Source organism: Pelmatolapia mariae, linkage group LG10_11, assembly GCF_036321145.2.
Source record: "Pelmatolapia mariae isolate MD_Pm_ZW linkage group LG10_11, Pm_UMD_F_2, whole genome shotgun sequence".
Taxonomy (NCBI): domain Eukaryota; kingdom Metazoa; phylum Chordata; class Actinopteri; order Cichliformes; family Cichlidae; genus Pelmatolapia; species Pelmatolapia mariae.
In genome coordinates, this window is record NC_086236.1 from 42,680,354 (window position 1) to 42,702,531 (window position 22,178).

The 22,178-nt window shown below is 41.2% G+C and overlaps 1 protein-coding gene across 3 annotated transcripts in view; it reads right to left on the bottom strand.

Moving 5' to 3' along the window:
• The window catches only part of LOC134635624 (intermembrane lipid transfer protein VPS13B-like), a 292,458-nt gene that overhangs the window by 42,678 nt on the left and 227,602 nt on the right, over window positions 1–22,178 (bottom strand). For all 3 annotated transcript variants that reach the window (XM_065471728.1, XM_063485027.1, XM_063485026.1), the window contains 7 exons: window positions 21,027–21,243; window positions 19,314–19,498; window positions 9,473–9,669; window positions 7,670–7,851; window positions 7,088–7,308; window positions 6,863–6,994; window positions 1,890–2,051 (listed from right to left, as the gene is read on the bottom strand). In XM_065471728.1, coding sequence (XP_065327800.1) covers window positions 1,890–2,051; window positions 6,863–6,994; window positions 7,088–7,308; window positions 7,670–7,851; window positions 9,473–9,669; window positions 19,314–19,498; window positions 21,027–21,243 — 1,296 coding nt within the window. The remainder of the gene's footprint in view (window positions 1–1,889; window positions 2,052–6,862; window positions 6,995–7,087; window positions 7,309–7,669; window positions 7,852–9,472; window positions 9,670–19,313; window positions 19,499–21,026; window positions 21,244–22,178) is intronic.

Below are 22,178 nucleotides of genomic sequence, written 5' to 3' on the forward strand. Positions count from 1 at the left end.
GCAGGTATACTGATCTCATATAGGAATAAAGAGAGACCAGGACTGAGCCAGCAACAAGGGAATGTTTGCTAACCTATGGCTCAGGGTGTGAGGCCTGGAATGGATTTTGGGTTGTGTTTGGTGGGTCCTTGCAGAGCATGGAAAGAAGAGACACAGAACTATGCATAGCATTAAAGTATAACCAGTATGAGTGAGGTAATTGTACCGTGGCTCCCAAGCTGCAAAGTGCTAATGGATATAATTTGAAAAGTTACAGCAACAGAACATGGTGATGACAGCACATGAAAAAGTGGAGTGGAACTGATGTATAGCGTGGTTATTTAAAGTTAAATCAAAGTGATACGCTGTGCCTCAATGCTGAGCAGGGTTAGAGTATTCGTGAGTGTGGGGGAGGGTTAGGGGATGAATGAGAAAGGATTTGGTGGTAGGATGTTATAGCTAAACAATTTCCACATAGGATTAGTATACATATACAATAACAGTAAAACTGGACACAGTTAAATGGGATACGCAGACAAGAGGACAGAAGATCTTGAGTTGAAGTCATGAGCAGACTGACAGATAGAGGAAAACTAGAAGATGATGGTTTGTGATGGTCAGAGTCGTTTTAGACACTCTACGGCATCGTGGGACTTAAGCAAAACAGCAAAACCACTTACATCTCAGCCTGGAAACTGATTTGTAATAGTGAAAAAAAACCCACTTCCAAGTAACCATTAAAGAAATACAACCCTTTTCCTTATCAGTGTCACTATTATTATAACCCCAAAATGTAATTAGGAGTGTTTGCTACAATTTGCTGAGGCGGACACATTGGCAAGCTTTTTATCGTCAAGCTCAAAGTTAGCTGAGTGTTTTTGGCAAAGCTGCACTATTTCCTATTTATCTAGTTTCACAAATCATGTTCATCTTGAGAACACATATTTCATATACCACAAACACATGATGGAATAACACATGACAGAACTATCTTGGAATCGCATTCTTCATCTATGATGACATTTGGCCCATTCGGACAATTCTTCATCCAAAATATCCTTGAAAATACCGAGGTCATTTTGACTCACTGCAGGAATTAAATGTGGTGTTCACTGTGCTGATATGCCAGATTGCCACTCATGCACTGCGTGTGTGTGTGTGCGTCTGTAAGCAAGAGTGAGGTAAGAGCACAGATTAACCATGGTCGATGATTAATACAACTTGACTTACTGACTTACTGCGAGCAATTATGGCCATGTCTTTTCTCAAGCTTGACTTTCTCACACTCGCTGTGGAACGCATGGGGGTCCTGAAACATGTGTGCACCAAACACACACATATGCCACAGATCGCCAGCCCACCCTCCACTCAACCTCAAAACCACAAAGGGTTAAATATAATCAATCTTCTTTAACAATGCTGTCAGGGCACTGTCTGAGAACACTGACAGAAACACACAGATACCCGCTGCACAATGATGTGTCTGGTGTGTGTGTGTGTGTGTGTGTGTGTGTGTGTGTGTGTATACACACCTCTTACAACTTTTGCACAGAAATTGTGTGTGAGCCATATTTTGTATGGGGCTGAGGTTGAGGTTCAACGTCTGTATGTATGTATGCAGTATGTGTGTATTCAGGTGTCCATTTATATAAGGTTCAGAGTGTGTGTGTGTGTGCTCACTGTTTCCATAATTCTGCACAATGTTAACGCTCTGCGTTCCAAAGTAAATATCTTAATCATGTGTTCCTGTCTTTTATGACGACCGCTGATATCCAAAAGTTTTGTGTGCAGGAGCATGCATGTGTGCATGGCTCTATTCAAAATCAACCAAAACAAGTCTGTCAGTCATCAGACATTTCATTAAGTATGGGCTATGTATGCTTGCTCGGGTGTGCGTGTGTGCATGCTACCTGAGGGGATTTGTGGGATCTCCAGCTGTACTGGTGGCTATGGAGGCTGGCCAGGAGCACGTTCTCATCAGTGTCCACCTGACCAAAGCGCAGTGTCTCATGCGTATCATTACAAATAACATAGTGGCTGTAGAGCAGCTCCTCAGCCTCTGCGTTTCCATTCTGGCAGAAAAAAGAGAGAGATAAGCGGATGAGGTGGGAAGACAAAGAAGAAAGGAGAAGGAACAGGAAGGACATTAAAAAAATGCATTTATTTGGGAAGTGTGCATTTGTTGTGGGTGTCAAAACACATATACATGTGTCAACAATGCATGTATTTATAGACTTAACAATGAAGAAGGAAATTAGTGATATTATCAGAGGAGACAACAACATTTTAAATGGGGAGTGGTTCATCATAGCCTGACAGGTATTCCAGCTGGACCAATCTGACCTCTGACCTCTCCAGGAGGCCCGTCACTTTACCAATCCCTTAAATTTTAAAAAATCCTTTTTTTGAACAGCTAAATGTTGCCAGTTTGCACCTCCTGGAAACTAAGTGGGCTGCTGAGTAGGCATTCCTGTTAGTAAGTATCATCCCTATACTGTGTGTGTGTTGGAGGAAACAATATGATGGAGTCTGGCCCACCTACAACACCGAGTCAATTTGAGAACCGCACAGAAATTCTTGCGAGTCATACAGGGATGCTGTCCACTCATACGTCACCTTGCATGCAAGAAGGGAGAGCTCACTGCCTGCTATTAAAAACAATGGTTTAACCAAGAGAGAGAGAGAGAGAGAGTGGGGTGTTTCTCCTGCATTCAGGAATTCAAGCACATTCAAAACAGCACAAACTATGGCTCTGAGCTGGATAGGGAACGCTTGGGTGCAAGGGTAAGCTTTACTTGAGTTCTTTCCAAAGGCTCTTAGGGCTCTGATGGGATCTCTTCTGCACACTCCTCCTTGATTCTTGACGCACATGAATGTAGTTCAGACAACTTCTCAATAACTCCTCAAGTACCCCAACAAAGAGGGACCTCAGCCTGCTGTATACTTTTAAATGGCTTGGGGGTGGGTGGGGGGTGAGAGTGATGGTAGATGGTTAAAAGAGGCTGGCAGTAAAATCTCAGAGTTTCACTGCCAAGCACGTTCAGGGTCCTGGGGTTGTTGATGCTATTGAAAACGGATGGGAAAGTTTACACCATTAAAAGAACACTTGATGATAGATGTGTGTGTGAGAGAGGTAGAGAGAGCAAAATATAGATGGGACAGCTGCAGCAGTGGCTTTAAATCCATTTCCAGTTTTATAGTGGAACACTATCTGTGCTCCCTTTCCAATGTGACACTGCGATTTACAAACTTCCTGCTGCCATCTTAAGATGCCATTGCTAAGCCCGCTCTTTGAAGGTATCGTCTTTCTCCTCTGATTCACAAGGCAACGCGATACAGACATCAGAAAAGCTTCCTCCGGTAATCATATTCACTCGCTGTCTGTCTCCGAGTTTTAAATGGACAAATATTAAGACAAAGATATTTAAACAGTCAACACGTATATCTTGTTAAAAAGCACAAGATGACAGCTTTTTCAAACATCGTCGACAGTATCAAAGGATCCAGTTTCCATAATCCACCCAGATACAATGACTTAGCTTTCGCAGAGCCTAAACCGGATCTGCATTGCACAATGACTTACATATAAATAACAAGGTTACAGTAAAATGTCTGGAAAACAGATTGTAAATAACGACACCCATTTAAAAGAAACACTCATGAAACAAGACACCTTTGAGGTGATAATGAAACCTGTAAAATGAACATAATGAAACACTTATCAGTTCTAAAATCACCAATATATTTCTGTACACATGACCAGAGCCTAAGAACCAGTAACATGATCTCTGAATCGTTTTCTTTCCGGCTACAAAGAAAAGAAGAGAGTCATTCAAATATGGGAAGAACCAAAAAAAAAAAAAATGAACAGGGGGAAAATTCCTGTTGTTGTCTCAATTCCACATGTAACAGTCTGTGAATGTTCTGTGAGAAAGCAGAGTGTGTAAATACTACTGGGCTTTTGTGTGGCTTTCCACCAAAGCCACTTCCCTGGGGTTAGGGTCTGAGGGTTAGGGCAGAGCAAAGTCTCAGAGTGGGGCTGGGGGCTGAGAATTGAAAATAGAGGGCCATGGGGCCTGAGGTTAGAGTGGTGGGGTGCTGAGGTTTGGGGCACATGGGACTACTGAGTGCAAAGACAAGAGGCAGAAATATGAAGAAAGATAATAAAAAAATCATGTTTTCTTCATCTTTGGTTCCAAGCAACCAAAAGACTCCAGTACACCTCAGTCTCTTATCTCTTTTATATTAAGACAAAACTCAGTGAAGGCTCAACGGATGTTGGAGCCAACAGCAGCTCGGTTGGGGGGGACGAAAGTAAGCCTGCTTACTTGGGGACATGCAGTATTTTACAACAGCCATAACATACATTCATGTTGATATTAATGAGATGCTATTTGGCCTGTGGACTTGCTATTGCCAGAAATCCTTTGTGATGTTATTATGGAAACAAGAGCACTTCATTTACCATGACTACAACTGTGTATTATTACCGACTATTGCTAAATGAGTGAAAATCACAAACATATACTACACTCGAGTGCTATGCATCTGGAAGTACTCCAGCTGTTCTGGTTGCGGTGGTCTCCTATGACCACGTCTGGGTTATGAGGTTTCAATTGTAGCTGAAGAATCTTCTCTATGTTTCGATGCTAACCCTGCAGGCCACATCACAACAGGCCTGCCTGCCAGCCTTGACACAAGGAAACACAAAAATCACTGAAACAATTACACACATTAGGATACCTCCTTCTGCTGTAGAAGGACAGACACTCTTAATATTTCTGACTCCTCCTGATTACACTTTAGCTTGGCTCACGTTTTTCCATACATGGACAATATGGGCAAAGAGAATTTCTATCAAATCAAATCTTATGTTATCTTAAAGAATCTTTCCCTACAGTGCAGGATTTCACCAGTCAGAGGGTTAATTGCACCCATAAATGGTTCTGTCATCAAATACAAGACTTTGTTTCACTGGAAACCCCCAAAATGGAAACAATGCTGCATTATCAGGGCAGTTTTAAAATCTTCTGAAGTGGACAAGAACTTTTTTTTTTCAAGAATCTGCCTTTCAAACTTGACCTCTGTCTACCCCCTTACTCCAGAACTACTGTAGCCACATGCAGCAAATTTGCCTTATAATTACAGTGTTTTTCCCTTGTGTTCAGCAAAGTGGTGAAGGCTAGAGGTAGTTAAAAGGTTCTGTAGAAGTTACAAGGCTGCTGCTGTGTAGACCAATAAAGACAGTACAGCAAACTTAATCATTTTAGAACTCAGTGCCATAAGAATGAACGTGTAGATGCAGAGTTCAGTATTTGTATTTGACTAAGTCAATCTTTAAAGCCAACATTTATGTGAGTATGCATTGTAAAGCTTGGTTTGGGGGTTTAAGTCGCTGAGCCAAGATAGCATTCACACAGTCAGTATCAAATGAGGTGCGCCTGAGATCATAAGACCAACTAATAACCCAAGTAATCACGCTTGGCATGTTGGGTAAAGCCCAGCACGGATACCAACATGTCTGTAACACTCTAGTAAAGCTGCAATATGACCTTTCATTCTAATAAGACTAATGCTCTCAAGTCTTATTTATGACTAAAATACTCAGCAGAAATAGGGAACATTAACTAGCTTGTGTTAAATGATGCGATCATGAAGCCATGGGTCAAATATGACCAATAACCTAACACAGTCAGTTAAGCGCTTTCGATGAGTCAGTGATGCCCCTGAGTGAAAACAAAGGTATTACAACTGCTACACAGAACAATCATTTAATATTATGTTTTCTATATAGCATGCCTAATTTTATTTTATGCAGGTAAAAAAAACCCACAGCTGTTCCTAGGAAAACAAGAACTATTATTTCTTTCACCTGGCAGTGGGTTTTTGCATGCATGTAAAACTATGAGAGTGCCTCATGTCTCCAGAGACCAGTATATGAGTCAGCACAGCGAAGCTGAGCAGAGCAATGATAGAACATACAAAGCCAGGGAAACCAGCATGTGTGTGTGTGGGTTTGTGTGCGTGTGGAATAGACAAGTGGGTGGAGGACTAGGGCCAGATGAAGTCTTGGCAGGTGTCACCACTCAAGTTTTACCATGTTTTAATGGGCATCACTTCACACACAAATATCCTGGCTACCAGAAGCAGTGCTGAGAGTTGGGAACTGAGAGATGACGAGGACCATAGCACTAGAAGCCCAAGAACAGACACACTTAGTCAGAGTTTACACCAAACAGAAAGGCAGTTCCATCCTGCAAATTTTATTACCACTGGCATCCAACCAAAACCATTCTCATGAAATCTGCTTTGTTGTTAGTTTGTTTAGCTGATACTCCATCTGGGACAAAGGCATAGTTTCTAAATGTACATGCATTTTCTAGAATTTCCTCTACAGACTGACTAGTCCCTGGCTCTAAATCAAATAACCCTACGCTAATGTTAGAATCAAACATCAGGGGAAATCCCTTGTTAATGTAAATGTCTGAATGCACCAAACTGCTTAAATATACAAGTGAAAAAATCATCCTCCAAGACGTTCTAACCAAAGCCACCATATCACTAATCCTTTGGTCGCAGCCACTTCCTCTTGCAGTGGTGAAATTTTGGCTATATGCAGTCGTCATAAAAATTTCCCATAAGAAAATGTAACCTCTTATGCTTTCAACATTAGCTTTAAGTACAATAGACAAGACACTGAATGATAACTTCTGCTTTAAGAACCCTCAGAATGAAACAATATTCATAATCACCAAAAGCAATATCAATAATCTATAATCGACAATTAAGCTGACTTTTTAATTGATTCTTATTTTATTCTTTGGAATATGTCTGTTATGCAGCTGAAATATCTGGTGTAGTATATGAGGAGTGTTGCAGTTACCTGTTGCCAGCTGTGCAGGGCAGTGTCTACAGTGTGGATGGCATACTGGCTGACATTAAGGGCCACTGGATCCACAAACACATTCACATCAAAAGAGGTGTTTTGGGGGCAACAGGTTGCTGTAGCCTGGCCCTGAAATACAAAGGAAAACAAATGAATATCAACGTTTGGAAAAAAAAAAACTTTTGTAAAGACAGAAGAACTATGTAAAAAGCTGAGCTCAACCTGTAATAAACACGGCTGTAGAAGCTGAAGGTGTGTTAAGTTTCGGTACTCCAACAGCTTGCAATCTAGCTGAGAGGAAAAACTGAACTCCTGACAATGACGTGGTCCGTAGCTCCACTGTCGCAAGAATACTCGTGGCTGCCGAGCACCTATCCCCATGAACTCTTGCTCTTGAGGTAACTTCCTGTCTGGCAGGAAGGGATGAAGCTGTCGAGATGGAGCTGGAGGAATGAGAAATATAATTTTTTTCACTTAATATACTGAAACAAGTAACAAAGATTAAACACAAAATGGATTAATTTAAATTAAATCCACATGTGAACAGATGTGAGTTTTAAACAAGAGGTCAATTAAATCCATTAAGAAAAAGGAAACTTAAGCTCTCAATCAAACAGAGGGCTGCTGAGGTAACAGATGATATCTGAGTGTACTTTACTGCTACCATGAGAGATCAAACACAGAACAAGAAAAGGTAGAGTTTTTTGGAAGTCAACTTCTCAAACACCTAGGTAATCCCTCTTACTAAACCCAATATGCTTCAGACTTGGAAGAGATTTTGTTATGATATATTACAAATCTTACCTGTACCCAGCTGTTCTAGGTGATGACAGAGGTGAACTTCCAGGTGTGCTAGTTGCAGGCACACACCCAGGGACGGGACAAACCAGGGTGCAAAACACGAGTCCACTCGGGTACAGGCTGCCAGTGCAATCGGAGAGACCAGCTGATCGCAGGGTAACTGGGACCCACACTCACTATCCGAACTGGAAGGGAAATGTTGATACAGAAAGCCAACAAAATTTACAATCATTAAAGAGACTGCAATAAATGAGGAAAATTTTAAACTGACAGCGCCCTGTGAATATAAAATGATTTCATACGGAAATAATATTGAGAAAAATATCCTAATATATGACTGGGATTCAGTACTTGACAGTTTTAAAGAAAACAGTAAATGATTTTCTATCAAACTTTGCTTTTTAAAAAAATAACAAACGCAATGGCCCAGCTGTGAAATAATGGTCACAAAAAAAAGATAAAAAAAAGGAAAATCAATGGACTTATTAAAATAATCTGATTCTTATTAAGAGTGGAATGCTTTTGTGTTTTGCCCAGCAAGTTACAAATTGTGTGACATCCTTCTCAGGAAGCACACTGAGACCAGCCATACAGTTACTGAGAATTCAAAAAAAAGAAATGAAATAAGGCGAAATGTGAAAGAGCTTCCTCACTGTTAGCTACATTATTACACATGCAGTTTCCAGGAGAAGCCCTCCGTGGACATTAATTGCATGTCATGGTTGATGATGTTGAATGGAAGGTAATTGAAGTGAATGACCATTTGCTCTGTAATTTGCTGCTACCATGATCCACCATAAAAACTCCAGCAGGAAACGCTCAAGACCTGAAAAATGCTGGTGCAAGCAGAGTACTCCTTAAAAAGATAAGCATCATATGTTGACAATTTTCATTACTTCCAGTTGGCAGGGCAGCCAAGTTATTTTTCTGGTGGAAACTAAAGTAAGGCAGATGAAACGAGGGAGTAAAGAAAGGGGGATCAATTTTGATCAAAAAAGACAAATAATTTAAACATAAAGGAAATGTAGTGTTCGGAATATGATTGTAATGAAATACAGATGTATATTTTGCTTTACACAGTATCTGGTCCTGAAGATTTTTTCTGTTGCTTTTCTTACATGTTTTCTTATTCCTTCCTCTCTGTTTTTCTCGAGCTCTCTAAGCCACACAGAATGTGGGCTCGGCAACGCTCTTCCGCTAAAAGTTCCATAAATCCCAGATGGAAGTAAATAAGGGGAGAGAAAAAGAAAAAAAGAGATTAAAGAAGACGAGGAAGGAAAGAAAAAAGAACAAAAAGAAAAATCGATGAAGGTCGGAAGATGTAACAGTAATGAAAAGAGGAAGCGGTGGCAGGGAGTAAAAGCACGCTCTTTGGGGTGCTATAGTATCTTGCAAGCCTCGTCCAACTCATCCCATCCTAGCTCAACCCTGCCCAGCCCAGGCCAGGCCAGGCCTAAGAACTTATGAGCCAAAGGGGGCCTGACTACTCTCGCTTCCCGTGAGCTTCCCCTCGATTAGATACACTCAAGGTAAGCAGGAAGGAATCCGGATGGGCCCTGACAGGCACTTGGTGTGCTGGGAAATCTCATTAGGCCGATCTGAACGCCTTCCAAGCCCGCTCCCTGCTCCTGCACACCAGATGTGGGGCGAGGGATACATTCTACTTCTTTGTGCTCAGCAGCCTGGGTGCACTCTCCTTCTGTTTTTTCTCAAACAGGACGGCACACGGTCTGTAGGTTCACACACATACCAGTGTGTAGACATAAACACGCTCTCATATGGACAGTTAAAGCAAAATTTCCTCACCTCTGTTCATCTCCTCCATCTCCATTATGATTGAGTACTATCCTCCACAGGTCTGAGGCCACCAGCTCCTTCTGCTGGTTGGTGAGGCTCAGGCTGGGCAACTGCAGCTGGCAGGCACAGCTCTCTGATAGGCTGAACTCCCGATATGGAACAAAGGTTTGCTGGAGCTCATCCCAGTACTCTAGACTGCATGGTACCTGAAAGCAAAGTAAGTAAAAAATATAGTAAATATATGTATGTATGTATATATATATATATATATATATATATATATATATATATATATTTATTTATTTATTTTAGCTTGTAGAAATTGAGATTTCTGGAACTTAAGACTCTTTAATCATTCTTTGCTTCCTGTTGCCCCCATACAGTCAGCCTGTATGTACTACTCACAAATTAAAACTATTGCGGGTAGTTGAGAGCTTTGACAAGACTGTGAGGAAACAGATTTCACAATGACATCATGAGGACCTACATAACCAACAAGGCTTTTTCAAAACCCTCTGGGTTTCCTTATAGCATTACAGTTATACTGAGCAATTTTCTGTTAAAAATACTAACTTAATTTCTTATTGTGGCTATTGAATTTGGGTACACAATCAAGTGAGAAAATAATTTTTTCTATTGCAGATGAATGCCACAGATTCCTCTCTTAAACAGTTGCTTTTGATCCATTTAATAAAAGCATTGAACTAACTAATCCTCCATTTGGCCTCCTCTTGAGAAGGACACTTCAAACTTGAGTTCAGGTGTTCAATTGTTTTGAGAGCCAACTCAGGGAGCCAGGATATTCAATTCAATTCAATTTTATTTATACAGTGCCAGATCACAATAACAGTCGCCTCAAGGTGCTTTATATTGTAAGGTAGACCCTACAATAATACATACAGAGAAAAACAGTCATATGACCCCCTATGAGCAAGCACTTTGGTGACAGTGGGAAGGAAAAAACTCCATTTTAACAGGAAGAAACCTCCGGCAGAACCAGGCTCAGGGAGGGGCAGTCATTTGCCGGGACCAGTTGGGGTGAGAGAAGGAAGACGGGACAAAAGACATGCTGTGGAAGAGACCCAGAGATTATGACTGAGGGTTAACAGTTTCAGCTGGGTTTTTTAATCTCTTGGTATTTGTTAAGCATTACATAGTTGGCTCCTAAATCCCTACACACACTAGCTGTTTTTCATACTTTTGAGAAAGTTTAGCTTGCTATTATGGAACAGAACAGTTGGAATTTCGGATAAAACATCCTTGATTTAGTTATGTACTATAACAGAGTATGGAATGAACTATAGGTGAATGAAATGTACAGTGCTGGGTTAAGCGGTCCCAATAGATACAGCCACGCCCAGACTTAAACTAATTAATCATTTGCTGTGAGATAACAGGTAATATTTCTGTTCTGTGGATCCCCTAGTCGAGCATTAAGCTACAACGGTAGTCTGCTAATCATTAACCATTGATTCTTTACTGACCCTTAAAAGACATGGGGAATCCCCATCTCAGAGACCAAATGAGCAAGTGATTTTTTTTATGGCATGTGCATTTCAACCTTGAATTTTACTCACTTCAGACACAACCAATCTTTAATCTCTCGTCTAGTTGGAAAAAATGACAGCGCTTTGACCACAGACCACCAACACAGCAAGCTGACAACTCATCTCCATAACAACATTTCATGACCACAGCATAACTAAACACCCAGCAACAGCATGCTGCAAGACAGCCATTAGCATTGAAGTCTTGGAGCCGTTTCTCACACTGAATAACAATCAGTTTTTGAGTGTTCTCACATTGAGTATCATTGATGTGATGACTGGTAGGGCTCCATTCATTCCTCTCACACTGTACCAAAATTAACATAAAGGTGTCTGGTACCCTCAGCGAAACCAAGCACCTGCAGATATTGGCTACTGATGGATCAGTAGTGGCAGCGCACTGAACGTGAACACAACTGAGGAATGCGTGTGTATGCTTTGGGTGCATTAGTACTGTCGGTGCACATATGTCACATATGACAGTCCACTTGTTTACCGGAGGCATGAAACTCCTGAGACAATTACCAAACTCCTGGAACTGTCAGCAAGTTTGTGTGTGTCAGAAGCCTTGTGCTCACAAAATGTGTGCATGCATCCATATATTCATGTGCAGGGCTGTACTGTTACAGAGGAATGGATGAGGTAACTGTAGCTTACATCATATAATCAATGTCACACAGGTTTTCCTGGAATCAACTTCTCATAATTGCACCTGACAGAGTTGTGCACCCGCAACCCCCAACGCTGAGTCACTGGAGCGGAAACTCGCTGAATCTCCACTGAGAATTCCCTGAAATGCATTGCTAAAACACCAGGCGTGCTTTTTTTTCACCTGTGATATTTTATACACATGACAGCATGCAGAAAGGGATATATGAGGTGTATATATATGGTGCAGTAGAATACATTTGCATGGTTGAATGTACGTCATGTTCCCCTTCACTTGTGGTGCAACTTTGGAGGAACGTCGAGATGAAATCGATAACTAAATCCAAAAATGTCAGAATGACGGAAAGAGGAAAAAAGGAGTTTTCGTAATGTGTAAGTTGAGCATCTGGCACTTGCTTTCAGGAGGAGAAGGCACCTATATATAATTCAAATGGATTGTGTATATGTGTTCAAGAAGAAAACGATGTATAATTGTACATATGAAAGAGAATATGCATGTATACGTATGTGTATACACAGGTGTGCGTATGTATGTGAGCGTATCATACAGTCTGGGCAGTGTCAGTTTCCGCTGCCTGATTGTGTGTGTATCTTATCTGATAAACAACATGTAACCCTGAATAGCTGACATTCCCTTGGCTGGATGGGTCGAGATTGTGTTTTCCACAAGGACTCGACAGAGTAGGCCTGGCACCAAGACCGCGGGCAAAACATAAGCCAAAAAACTATCTGCTATCCTAAATTCCAACTTAATGTTCCATTTTGGGTTTGCTTTAAATTCGTGAGAAGCTACGGTACTGTGCAAAAGTCTTGAGTCACCCCTCATTTCTTTATATTTTGCTTCCAAGAAACCGCACTTTCTTGTAGCTATTTAAGATGATCTTGAGAAATGGTTCTCTAGTCTTTCTGAGAGACCCACAAAGTTTGTCTTTGTCCATTTTCTGCTTTTTAAATCATTTTTAGTCCAGTCCTTATACAGTACCTGACCTTTTATTTTGGGTTGAGACATTTAAGATTGACCCATGAATCACTTAATGATTAAAAGAAAAAGGCAACTAACTCAAATGATGAACCAGTAACAGAAAACTTATCGAGACAATTTTAAATTGTATTTAGGCACTTGTTTTTTTTTTATTGCAAAAACACATAATTTGTTTGCATTTCTTTAGTTCAATCTATGAAAAATTCTAAAGATAACAAAGTTTGACAGAAATAAAATAATACCACCAATAAGATGAGTGTTGGTAGCTGGAAACTTGGTATATATTCTTGACATGGTGTGCAGTATGTCCTTAAAACATCTGAGGAAACTGAAGAAATAGAGGATAAGAAAAAAAGAAGAGCCAGCAGATGAACTGTATCTAAACGTCATCTTGTTAAGAAATAGGGAAAAAAAAAATCAGTGTAAGGGTGCAAATCCAGTGAGAAAATGCTAAGGTACGCCACAATACACAAGAGAACTGGACTGAAAATCAGTGGCAACAGGTCTGATGGAGTGATGAATCCAAATTTGAAATTTCTGAGTCAAATCATTGTCAGTATGTAAGGAGGTGGTCAGGCGAGAGGTACAACTGTGAGTGTCTACAGCCATCTGTAAAACACAGGTGGGGGATGTTGAAGGTAAAATTAATGGAAAAGTATCATCTGATTTTGATGTTACTGGAACGTACTCTGATTGGCATCGGTTTCACACTGCCAATGGAGTAAAAGCATACCTGGACAGAACAACACACAGTGAATCCCTATTAGTCATGGGCTGGCCTCCCTAGAGCCTGGAGCCCAATATTATTGAAGCAGTGTGGGATCATGTTGATAGAGAATGGAACAAAAGGCCGCCAACATCCAAAGAAGACCTCTAAATATCCTTTGTGAAGCCTGGAGAACTATTCCTGAAGACTGCTTAAAGAAATGACAAGAAAACTGCCTCAGAGAGTTCAGACTGTGTGAAACAATAAACATGCTCATACCAAATATTGACTTTCAAGCGTGTTAGACCTGTATAAACTCTGCTTTTGCCTTATACAAAAAAGTGCTGTATTTCCATGTATGTCTGCAGATGTTTCAATAAGTCACTGCACCCATTTCAGATTTTCTTAGCTAAAAAGAAAGAAAGATGTGACTCAAGACTTTTGCACAACACTACATGTTAAGCACTTTTTAAAAACTATTTACAAATGTTATATTCAGAAGTGCTGGCAGCATTGTGCATGTATGGATCATATTTCCATTCATATAATTCACCTTTGTTTCTGAGAACTCAGGACTGTTCTCTACATGATTGTACTTCTCTCAGTCTGACTGCACAACCACAATTTCTCTAAAGGTTAACTAAAGGCAGGCAAACTAAAGCAAATACACAACATACAGAAATTAAGTCAATTTCCATCACCAACCCAGGTGTGATTGCTACAAATTCTCAAGTATGTCTGTGCAACTGAAGACTCCCTCAGCTCGCTCTGGGGCCGTGGCTGCTGACATCCACAGCCATGTCTGCCATTACTTTTATTAACAATATCAACAGAGCTATTAGGTCTTCTGTTATTTCACTGATGCCTATATGTCTAAAAATTCCACTGCTTGCTACCTCTTATCAGCCAGCAGACAAATTGAATTGACATCAGCTTGAACAAATGTTTATTCAAGAGATGTAATAAAAATTGTTCTGAAAATGACTCCTGCTATGCTGTCTCAGGTGGGCTAATATATGTTAACATTAATCAGTGTGGAAAATCAGGAATAAGCCCATGCAGAGATCTTCATGCTCACTCTTTTTTTGTGTTTTTACTCTGTTCTGCCAAACTCTTATAGGGGGACTGGAGATTTTAGTGGATGAGGTGCAAAAACTCCAGATCAAATTAACCACATGGACAGTCTTTTATTTTTATAGTGCATTAGCTGTGACTAATGCAGGTCCGCTTGAGCACTGTCCTGCTACAATAATAGTTACCTTGGCTAAAATTCCACCTCACTATTTCTGGGTAAATGTGTCACTCTGAAGTAAAATACCCAGTTGAGTACCCTATTCATCGGAGAGAACGAGTGCATCGGCGAAAAGGGTGTGTCACAGATGTGAAGCTGATGGTGGACCTGTGTTTCATATAACATTAACAATGACAAAAACAAGTTATGGCTGAAGGTTGGTGGCTCATCTCAGGCTGCAGTGTTTTTATGATACCGCTCGCAGGCCAGAGGGGCCACGATGGCACAACGGAGGCCTGCTGGGACATGAAAGGCTATCCCCACAACGCCATGCACGCAAACAGCAGGGGAGCAGATGGTGTGATTTTTTTAATAAAGTCAGAGTAATTTGGGCAACTTCCTTCAACAGAGAGTGGATGATCACAGTAACACAATTGCATATTGTGAAAAGTCGGCATGGACAAAAGGCAATTGAATGAGACAAAACTCTGTTACATTTACTTTACTGGATGCCGTGTCTGAACTCGAACTTTTATTCTCTGCTTTAACACGCTCCATCTCCTCCAGCTCCCCTGAGCTGGGGTCAAGCTGAATCATAGCTCCTGTGTTTGCTCCATGGTTCCCAGGCCCCACAGAAGCAGGAGGAGGGGAACACGAACAGGATGGACAAAAAAGAGAGCAAGACGAACACCTGCTTATGATTCAGAGAACTGACTGCATGTAACAAGAAGGTGACAATGAGTCACCTTTCTCTCTTATCATCGGTTCATTGCTTCGGCACTCTACAGGTGGGAACCTGTGGATGCTCCATTAGGGATCAGATGCTTTTCAGCGGCAAGAGACCCCCCCAACCAACCACCAAATTCTGACATTGCTCCCCTTCAACCGTACGTAAAAACAGCTCAGGCAGCAATTTGACTTTGAGTAATGGAAGGAGGTTTGAATTCCCCCTCCGAGATACTGGAACCAGTTGGGAAACCACAACTATTTAAATGCAGGAAATCTTGATTTTATAAAATGTTAATATGATCTGCTCTGGGGACAAGCGAGCAGCAAGGCTCAGAGCAGGATCCCCCCCCCCCACCCACCCAGTACAACCCTTCATTTATTCAGAAGAGCAGGGGAAAGTGGGGAAGGACTAAAGGAAAGGAGCAAGGGGGGAGTGTGACAAAAGGAGAAGGGGGGGGGGGGGTAGCGAGGAAAACCGATCGGAAAACCTATTTTTATTTTGTTTACATGCAGTCCTCTGTCCACCTGCTGATATGTTTAAAAAATAAGAATGAAAAAAATTACTTCATAAATGACAGAGAGGAATGAACACAGCTTAATGCTGACTATCACTCGCCCTTAACTACTTATTTCTTCTCTTTCCCTATGCCTCTCACTTTCCATTTCTCAAAATCTATCAGCCTCCATCTCTGCGTGGCCACATGGTAATTTTAGAGGCCTGAGAAATTATGACTGCCTTCTTTCTCTCCTTCTCCCTCTCTCTTTCTCTCTCTTCAGTCTTGATGTAAAGTAAATGAAATTCCTTTGGAATACAAACTAAGCCATTACTGTGTTTTGGATTTTTATGGCTGCATTTCCGTTCCCTTCAGCTGGACTTTCTTTCTGGTCCTGGGAGGAATTAAAAAAGCGAATTAAACGAGACTGCTGATGTTTCCTAAAAGGCAACGCGTTACCATTATGTCACTGGAACTACAATTAATCAAACCTGGGACTGCAATAACTTTGGCTGATGACCAAGAACTTCAGTTAAAATAACAACCGTAAATGTAATTTATCTGTAAACAGATATCCAATATCTTAGAATTACTTTCACATCTAGTTTAGCAACAACATATTTAGCAGTGTTCAAAAACGTACTGGAATAGCGTTTAACACCGAATTTAAATCAGTTTAAACAAACAAACAAACAAACAAACACATTGTGTGTTATGTCCTACATTTGTACTACTACCAGCAGCCAGACCCATTGCTCTATGAACATGCTGCAGCATCGTTTACATGGATAACACAAAAACAGCAGAGAGACTCATTGCTTACTTTTTGATCCTTTACAGCTGGCTCAGCAGTTTTACAAGTTCTAGTCCTTTCTAATAGAAGACAACTAATGTTGCACAATGTGCTTTATAGATTTCTCTAACTTGTCAAATGCAATGGCTTCCTTTGCTTTTCTCTGCAGATGCTGCATCAAATCCCCACATGAAGGAGTTCTAACAACAGTTGTGTGCTTGGGGCCTCCTCTTTTCACCACTATCCCTGCAGTAGTCTCAACACCTGATTCCTTTTAACAGACTTGTCAGAAGAGATAGGACCATGCCACATGACAGGGGAAGAGGAGCAGAGTGGAAGATGTGGAAACCATATGTTCATCAACCACTGGTTCCATAACTCCTGCTGTGTAATACACACAACTCTAATACACATGTCTGTAGTCACAGGCATTATCTTTTACGTACTGGCACAGACATATGTAGTAATGCAGACGAAAATGCATGCTTCTTACTGACATCTGATATACTACTGTCCTAGTGGCTCACAACACATTGTGAATCAGTGTTATTTGTGTAAATGTGATCTGAAAATGCATTTTCTGTGCACAGGACACATATGTGTAATAGTAACACGCATTATATTGCAGAGTATACATCAGGAAGGACGTACAGTTCATTTTTGCCTGCCTGTCATTTCCACCAGCTGCTAAATAATCAACATCCTCTTCCTTGGAGTAGAGAAAGTGTAGCATTGTCACACAGATCCTCTCACACTGAGGCTTCTGTAGGCATTATCAGAACTGCAGAAGACACCACCCCTTCTATGGTCATATATATGTGTGTATATATATATATATATATATATATATATATATATATATATATATATATATTTCTTTAACCCCCTTTCACTCAATATTCTTTCCTATTCCTCCACCCACAATAACCCCTCCCCCCAATCCCAACTCTATCATCACATCTTCCTCCAACTCTCTCTCCTCTACACACATCAGCTCCCTCTTATTCTCTACTGTAACTCAATATGTGGCCAATCAGCTCGAGGGTTTGCTCAGGAGTTTTGCTCATTACAGACTTTACAGCTGTGGGGCCTCGCTGAAAGTCAGACATCTGCAGCACCTTCCAAAATCTTTCCTCTCCTGGGCCGGCACACATAAACAGACAGAAGACAGAATCTGTACTGTAGGTGAAATGGCTATGGGAGTTCAGGAAAGAATGTGAAAGATAAAGAGAGGAGATGGGGAGATGAGAAACCTATGCTGCAGCCGGAGAAAAATAGGAGAAGGAAAAGACGAGGGCATCCAACCCCAAAGCTTCAAACTGAATAAAAAAAGCTAAAAGCCAGTTGGGAATTATTTTGTCATAGTAAAACTTTTTACACTTACAATGTTATAGCCATCACGAACTAATGCTAAACTGTTGTTACAATAATGTAATCTTTGATCGGCTGTCTGTATTTATGTACTTGACCCATCCTTGCATCATACTTTGAGAATCTAGTGGTAGATCATTTATCAGTCGCTATACAGCTGCTTCTCAGTCACACAATTGAATTTAAAACCACAATAACAAGGCCATTGAAATAAAATCAGACCAAACACAGATGGCTTTGACTGGGCTAAGAAGAGAGGGTGACAAAACATGTTTTGCATGTTCTGTTCCCACAAATTCAATTCCTAAAGGAATGGTCAAAAATATAAATCCAACCGACTGTTGCAGTGACACTATCAGGCACTGAAAAATGTCATATTTCTGTTTCAAGAAAAAAAAAGAGAATATGGAGGAGGATGCAAAAGAACACAATTTGGGATGAATCTTTCCTTTAAGAATGAAAAGTTGGAAAGAGAGGATGGGGAAAGAGAGGATGGGGAAATGAGTGATAGGAGGAAAAGTGGGATGTCCTGTCCCCCACTGAGGCCCCGAAGGCTCGGTAGCTGCTGCACCCTGCCAAAATATAACCTCATCTGTGCTTTGAGACACCTGGCTATTCACACCAGAGCATGCACGATGACTTCCACAGCTGTCTGACCATGTATTACATGTTTGGAAAGACAGCAGGGGTCTCTGTCATTCAATAACATGCAGTGTATAGGAGTTCTCATGACTCATGTCAAGGGAATTACAAGGCCCCCCCCCCCCCCCCCCCCCCCGGTCCAGCTCTACGACGCTTTATTTCCCTTTTAGTGCAGGTGATGTTAAGCAAAGACTACTGGCAGAGGTATGTGGATTCTCTTCTAATCTTGCATCTTAGTATCTGACTATAGCATCTGCACAATGAGCTGGACCATGGATTGGTTAATGCATCACTGTTCTTTGCTTTTTTGGAGTTTTGGAGTAAAGGCAGACATATAAGACATATACTCTCTATATACTATGGAAGGGACATAATATAACATAACATAAGATGAACGGCTATGAAAAGAGAATGCAAATGCTAAGTGCCTTATACCCGCATTCTCTCTAATGGCCACCAGGGGGTAAAGCCTGTAGTTGAAAAAATATTTCTGGTCCTGTAGAAGTCTCTAGGAAAATGTCACTTGCACCGACCTCTGTGAAAAACCTTTCCTGGTGGGTTTGTGGGCTCAGTGGATGCCTATTTTGAAAACTTTGGTTATTCTACGTATTATGCAAAAGGCTATCTTTTTGATTGACAATGTTACTCATCAGATCTGGTTTCAAACCCTGGGCGTCATTTTCTACCTGCAGGACATCTCCCAGGTCTGCAGTGCTGATCTCAGGGTCTTCTGTGGTGTTGAAGGGAACAGGTGTTATCCTGACAAAGGTAAGGACACGAGGTTCTGGGTATCTCCACAACATCACCCCTGGGGTATCGTCTGTCTCGCTGTAAAACACCACCTCATGTGGACCTGGCAGTCTCTGTGAAGCTGCGAGGAAAGAAAACAAAACAAAACAAAACAGGATTTTATTTAATTTGTCAGTGATTTTCTGTTGTGGTTATACTTCAGAGCAAGACTTACAGACTAAAAAGAGAAAACACATGACGAGTAACAGAAAAAAAGTGGCAGAACTAAAACAGCAAAAAGTAAACAAGGGGCAGAAAAGGATTCTGGGGCAAAAACCCACTGATACACTGAATTGAACAGAAATCCGGTTTAATTATAAGAGCTTAACTGGCCTCTTTCCCCCTGAGATACAGGTTAAAAAAAAGCATTATTTGCACTTTTTCTCCTTTTGGTTCAAAGGGACTATATTTAACTTGCATCCATGTTTTGTGTAGCAATGTTTTTATGGTTATTTGTACTATGGGATCTGAAACTACCAAAACAATTTTGCCTCAGAAATTGCTGTGGATGTTTCCATGCTTTCTGAGTGTTTATATGCATAAGGAGCCCTTCATAAACATAGTGGCTAAGTAAACATTTTTGCTATTGAGTAAACGGCCATTGATTGAACCACGCCAAGCACCTGCAAAAGCTGGAGAACGCTGGATCTAAACCTCTGAGTGGTGTTTTGACTCACTTTGTGGCTGCTGCTTGGGATTCAAGTCCTTTGGAAAAATGTTTATTTAAAAAAAAAAAACAGTCAAGCAGAGAATTTCTGCTTTGTTTGGTTCCAGGGCTTCACAAGTTGAAACTTTTGGTTTTGTATAAAACCATTTCTTGTCTGTGCCCTCTTAGAGGTGGACAGCATATTGTTCTTCAACAAAAAGGGCAGATGAAAGAACAGGCAGATACATTCATGAGGTTTTGCTTTCAACTGAGAGAAAGTGGGTTAGAGACTCATTCTGCCCTCGTTTCCACCAAGCTTTCATTTACTCTTCCTGTCCATCTACCCCATCTATCCCTGTCAGACCTGGGGAGCGGCACTTCCTGGTCTCTTTGCTCTGGGGCCCAGTTGGACAACATGTTGCAGACAGATTGTCCTCTTGGTTCTAGTTCACTACTGTACTTTTTTTCTGCTTCGGCCAGAATATTAAATGCATCAAAGACCAGTTGAACAGTGCAACAAACAAAGACTCAACCACAGCTGACAGAGTGGACGGTTGGTCTACAGCCAGAGAGAAGTTTGATCCTCTGTGTATAATGTTGCTGTGTGTGTCTAAAGGACAGCGCACACAAAGCACAAAGAGAGGGAATAAACACCATGTTACTCAGAGTGGAAACAGGCAGACATGTCTGATGAAACTTCTTTTCACACAGGGCTTTGATCTGACTTTGATTTAAGTCGATGTGTATCTTAAGTGACATCTCACTTTGTCACAAAAGCGCTTTTTTTTAGTTTGTCCAACTCACTTACACGAATATATGAATAAACAGCCATTGTTACTGTTTATCCTATGGACCGAAACTTATCAAGAAACAATTACTACTATTATTATTACATTTCAATCTCTGTTCTATGAGCCGCACATCATCTCTACATCAGATCAACATACAGCACACTGACATTCACCTGAGTCCTGGATATACTGAAAACGTCCTGTGCGTAAGTCATCTGAGCTGTGCTCTGTCCGAGGAGAGGGAGAGCCTGGAGACGGAGGTGGCTGGGTGTGGCAGGCCTTGCCTTTAGCACAGCTTTCAGCTGAATCCCCTTTTTGCAGGTGGAGGTAGGCACGGAGGTGCTCCTCTATCAGCTTCAGGCAGTTCAGGTGTTCCTGGCCCCAAAAGACCTGTTGTTGGGACAGAACAAAAAAGGTGAGATGACTGGGAGAAAGGATTAAAAGAGTAAAAGAGGAGCATAAGGAGCTCCAAATGGGGAAAAGTCGAAAAAAGTTAAATAACAGATGGGCATGAGGATAAAGCTACATGTTACAGACTTCTGGCTCTTTCTTGAAAAGCTGCATCAACACTTTCTTTTCCAAAACAGGAAGAGAAGGAGTCAGGATTACCCTCATCATCACCCATTCACAACCTTACCAACATTACCCAACACAACCTTACGTCTTCCCCACTTATCCGCGGCATTCCCCTTCCCCTGTTCCATCAAAGCAAGTCTGCCTGGGGTTTGGACTAAGGACCAGGAATCTCTGAGTCAAAAACTCTTCACACATGGAGCTGCCCGACTGCTCGGCCGCCGCTCACTAGCTTTGCAAGGGTGGGTTATGACTAAACTCTTAAAAACAGGAAAATTTGGGGATTTTTTTTTCCCCCCAAGTTTTCGGAAAGAGAGCACGAAAAGAAGGAATCTGAGGGAATTCCGGTGGTTTTCGTACAGCACTTGATTAAAACACCACAAATGCCAATATTTGCAGAGGGAAATGTATGATTACGTATTAAGTGTTGAGTTGCGAGTGATGTTTCTGTTTGTGGGCACGCAATAAGAGCATTAGAGAATCATTGAATAAAAGGGGTCAGGGGGTTCCCCCTGAGCGAGTAATGTGGAATAATACACTTGTAATAATGTGCTCAGTCAGTCACATTGAAGAGGGACTTTTCAGTGTGGGCATTATGTAACTTGTGACAGGAAAAAAGCCACACATATTCTCCCCCACTTCCCAGCCTCTATTAATAGCTTTTTAATATTCCACCACTTAACCAGCAGATATGACTCAAATGTACAGTGAAATTACAGCATGTAATTTCTACTGTCGTCGCTTCACTCCAA